The sequence below is a fragment of the Penaeus vannamei genome, chromosome 8, assembly GCF_042767895.1.
Source record: "Penaeus vannamei isolate JL-2024 chromosome 8, ASM4276789v1, whole genome shotgun sequence".
Taxonomy (NCBI): domain Eukaryota; kingdom Metazoa; phylum Arthropoda; class Malacostraca; order Decapoda; family Penaeidae; genus Penaeus; species Penaeus vannamei.
In genome coordinates, this window is record NC_091556.1 from 12811403 (window position 1) to 12816402 (window position 5000).

At 45.0% G+C, this 5000-nt stretch overlaps 1 protein-coding gene across 1 annotated transcript in view; it reads left to right on the top strand.

Annotated features, from left to right (window-relative positions):
• Positions 1–347: 347 nt before the first annotated feature.
• Positions 348–5000, top strand: part of LOC113821989 (venom protease) — a gene marked incomplete at its 5' end in the record, with an annotated part of 5180 nt that continues 527 nt past the window's right edge. Inside the window, 8 exon segments of the mRNA XM_070124380.1 lie at positions 348–500; positions 622–681; positions 1354–1475; positions 1686–1792; positions 2387–2555; positions 3642–3741; positions 4051–4220; positions 4921–5000. The exon segment at positions 4921–5000 is cut by the window's right edge and continues 527 nt beyond it. Coding sequence (XP_069980481.1) covers positions 348–500; positions 622–681; positions 1354–1475; positions 1686–1792; positions 2387–2555; positions 3642–3741; positions 4051–4220; positions 4921–5000 — 961 coding nt within the window.

Below are 5000 nucleotides of genomic sequence, written 5' to 3' on the forward strand. Positions count from 1 at the left end.
ATCCTCCTCCTGTTAATCATCATCATTGTCATCCTCCTCCTCTTAATCATCAGCATCATCATTGTCAACTCCTCCTCCTATTCAATCATAAATCATCATCGCTTATTTACCCTCATCCTTAATCTTAAATCATGTTATTTTCATCCCCCTCCTCTTAATCGCCATCGTCGTATTTAATAAATCCTCCTCCTGTATAATCATCATCATCATCGCCATCATAATCTCTTTTCTCTTAATCGTCATCTATCCTCCTGTTCCTATCTTATATCTAAATGTCATCGTCATCATCCATTCATCCCCATCGTCATTTTATGGATCATCAGCATCACCTTTCTTGACCTCCGCAGCTGCAGAAAATGACCCGTGCCAGATGGAGTCCGGCGCCCCAGGAACCTGCCGGGCCATCGAGTCCTGTCCTTCTGTGCTCGAGTCCTTCCGCCAGAACCGGCCCGTGCACTGTGGCTTCAGCGGCCGGATTCCGATCGTCTGCTGTCCGGAAGGTCGGTTTGTAGGGAGTGCTCTCCCGATGCTGGTATACTGGGTTCTGATATTTATCCTGGTGTATTATGAAAACTCGTTGTATGTTGTATTTTTAAAAGGAAACGTGGTATTTATTGGCAGATCCGGCCGAGGCAGTGTTGGGACCTATACTGGACGTGTCTCCTCCAAAAGTCAACTTCGGTGAGTAACTGTGACGGTTTATATTTAGTTTACATGTTCATTTGGTGTGTTCAGATTTGAAGAAATATGGATTCAAGGCTATGTTCTTTTCGAGAGAGTAAGAAAAGTGCATATCAACAGTCTTCACAGATATCCTATTTTCCTTTTCCCAAAGAGGGGAGAAGCCCAGCGTCTCGTATCCAAGGTCTCCCCCATATCTCTCCCTATAGCGTCCCTTCAGTGTTAGTTTCCTAATGTCCTTTGTTCCGCCTTAGATTCCCTCGTGACGGTTATACACTAGTCTCACCCTTGACGGATATACACAGGTCATCCCTTTAATGGTTATATACTGGACTCCCCTCTGACCTTTATACAATGGTTTCCCCTTCGATGATTATGCATTAATCTCCCCTCTGAAGGATAAACGCTGGTCTCCCCTCTGGTGGTTATACATTAGTTTCCCCTCTAGCGGTTACCCACTGGTTTCCCCTTTGGTGGTTATACACTAGTTTCCTCTCTGGCGATTATACCATGGTTTCCCCTTTGATATACGCTGGTCTTAGCTTAAATGGATATACAGTAAACTGATCACCCCCCCCCCCCCTTGGCGGATCTGGTGCTCCCACTGCCGAAGAAAAGACCTCGAAATATGATCTGTACCGCTGTACTAAACCTGTGCGCTTCCCCGGCAAGAGTGCGGCGTCCGGTCCTTGAAGGAAGTGTTCATCCCGCTGCCGGAGACAGTCTCCTCCAGGCGCCGGAAGAGGACGATCGTCGGCGGCGTCATCTCCGACAGGAATACGTGGCCGTGGATGGTACGTTGACCGCGGCGCTTGAGGAAGGATTGGGCGTTTTTTTATGTGTTTGTTATGCAGTGCATTTGGTGTATTATACAGGAGAATGTAAACAATGATGGTGATATAGATCAATAAACGAGGAGATTGAAGTGAGAGAAAAATATTTACATAGGATGTATTTTTCATATTTTCTTACGGCGCAATCCCGCTTTCTCTGCAATATCGTAGGCGCTGCTTGGCGAAGTGCAGGGCGACCTTACCTTCGACTGGCTGTGCGCAGGGTCTCTCATTAACGACCAGTGGGTCCTCACCGCCGCTCACTGCTTCGACAGAAAGTAATTAATGCCTTGAGGATCAGTTATTGGTTTGGAGCACACACACACACACACACACACACACACACACACACACACACACACACACACACACACACACACACACACACACACACACACACACACACACACACACACACACACACAAACACACAAACACACAAACACACACACACACACACACACATGCGTACATACGCATACGCATACATATGCACAAACACACACACATGCATGTTTACATGCATATGGCCATTTATATGTGTATGCACATGCACATACATGTATACAGACGCTAACCCAGATAGATGGATTTTTTATGAATTACTGTCGGGATTTATTTTAATTCAAAACCATTATAATAATGTGATTTGAAGAAAGGGTCATATGTATAGAAAATGTTTACTGAAGTCGCATTCGCTTTGTTCAGACACAGCAACAAATCAATCACCAAAATTTTACATGTCATTCCACTCACAACCCACGAAATCAAACACGGTGGAGGAAATCACTCCTTACCATATCAACTCAGCTGACCGTCAAATGAGTTCGTGGGTGAAGCAATTCTTCTAATTCCTGCGCCTTTTTCTTCAGCAATCCAAACGTGGTACGACTTGGAGAGCACGACTACTCTAGCACAGCCGACGATGCACAGCACGAGGACTTCACCGTCATAGAGAAGGTTATTTATCCAAATTATACCTTCCCTGAAGCCCACCACGACCTCGCCCTTTTGAAGTTGGATAAGAAAGTCGTCCTCAGGGTAAGTGTAAAAGGACAAGACCAGTCCTTCGTTCAGTTCTTCAGTTCTTTTGGGTTTGTTGGCAGGTGATCAGTGACCAGGCAGTTTACCTTAAAAATTCTTTAGTTCTCTATGTTTATAAAGATTATTAATTTCATTAGAGATATGTGGTTTCTTGTGTGATGCGATGGATATCAGAGCGTCAAGCCTTACATGTTTTGTTCTCTGAAAGCGTTGCTTCTTATTCTAGTGGGTCACCTATGAGCCTTGTCAGTTTAGGGTAATATGACACTAGTTAAAAGCTTATCTGTGACGGCTTCCGATGCTCTGAAAACACTACGAGAATGACTCAATGTAGTATTGATATCGTGTCTCTTTCACTTTGTTCTTTCTTTGTTTGACTGCACCTCTCTCTCTCTCTCTCTCTCTCTCTCTCCCTCTCTCTCTCTCTCTCTGTCTCTTTCTCTCTCTCTCTCTCTCTCTCTCTCTCTCTTCTCTCTCTCTCTCTCTCTCTCTCTCTCTCTCTCTCTCTCTCTCTCTCTCTCTCTCTCTCTCTCTCTCTCTCTCTCTCTCTCTCTCTCTCAATTTCTCTCCCTCCATCCATCCTCTCTCTCTCTCTCTCTCTCTCTCTCTCTCTCTCTCTCTCTCTCTCTCTCTCTCTCTCTCTCTCTCTCTCTCTCTCTCTCTCTCTCTCTCTCTCTCTCCTCTCTCTCTCTCTCTCTCTCTCTCTCTCTCTCTCTCTCTCTCTCTCTCTCTCTCTCTCTCTCTCTCTCTCTCTCTCCTCCTCCCTCCCTCCCTCCCTCCCTCCCTCCCTCCCTCCCTCCCTCATCCTCTCCCCCCTCTCTCTGTCATGCACATACATACACACCAATAAAAGCGCTAAACACGCATTATGTGTTCCAAATCATTACACGGATTTTATCTATCCTCCTGCCTCCCCTTTCTCCCCCTCTCCTCTCTCCCCTTTATCCTCTTCTCTCTCGCCCCTTTCTCCCCCGCTCCTCCCTCTCCTTCTAACAGATCCGACAATTGTCTTTCGGGACGTCCCTGACAACCCTTTACACACAACTGAGATGTCATACGTTTCCCCCCTTGTAATACCGACAGAAATATATCCTCCCCGTCTGCTTGCCTTGGGGTCTCGAAAGCAGCGCGGATTTGACGGGACGCAACGTAACGACGACTGGCTGGGGGGCAACAGCTCATGGTGGGTTCTCATCTCCTTCGGATTCATTCATTTAAGGTTTTCGCTTAGTTTTCCATGTTGAATTGGGTTCGTTGTCTGTCCGAAAAATTAAAGAAGAGGCAACGAATCCCACGGTAGGTTATGTACTTGGATTGAAACACTCTTACGCCAGGTTTCGAACCTATAATTACGATTTTATTGTTTTATTAATTTCATATTTGTAATTATTCTCATTATCATCATCATCATCACTATTATTCTTATTAGTATCATTATCATTTACATTTTACCGTTCCTGAAATGTAGTGGCAATTTCACCTCACGTTGCAGGTGGCGTGGGAAGCTCTGTCCTTCGCGAGGTGCAGGTGACAGTCTTCCCTTCGTCCACGTGTGCCAGTCGCTACAAGGAACTGGTGAACTACGACAGGATTTGGCCGCAGGGGATCGGGGAAGAGACGCTGTGTGCCGGGGAAGTTGACGGCGGGAAGGACGCTTGCCAGGTAGGTTCACTGCTTCTTCAGGCATATCAAGGCAGGTTCATTGCTGCGGTATAGGATAGTGAGGGGATGAGGAAATATAAGGAGACAGACGTATTCAGGCATATCAAGGCAGATTCATTGCTGTGGTATAGGATAGTGAGGGGATGAGGAAATATAGACTCGTATTCAGGCATATTAAGGCAGGTTCTTTGCTGTGGTATAGGATAGTGAGGAGATAAGGAAACATGAGACACGTATTCAGGCATATTAAGGCAGATTCATTACTGTGGTATAGAATAGTGAGGAGATAAGGAAATATAAGGAGACACGTATTCAGGCATATTAAGGCACGTTCATTGCTGTGGTATAGGATAATCAGGAGATAAGGATATATAAAGAGAGGCGTGCAGCGGTGGACCAAAGTCCTTGAACGAATCGAAGCTTCGAATCTGTCTTACCCTATGCAAAAAGTGTGGTAAAAAGCCGATGTTCGAGACGGAATTCGAAACATGCTCGACAAAATGTTTGCCCGCGACTGTTCACGCTTTACGGATATATATATATATATATATATATATATATATATATATATATATATATATATATATATATATATATATATATATATATATATATATTTTTTTTTTTTTTTTTTTTTTTTTATGGATTCCAGCGTGGATAAGCGCATTTGATATTTCTTTTCGGTCCTCCTCGGTTGCAGGGTGATTCGGGCGGCCCGGCTGTCTACGCGAATGACCTCGAGATCTACACTATCGCCGGCGTTGTCTCCAAAGGCTACGG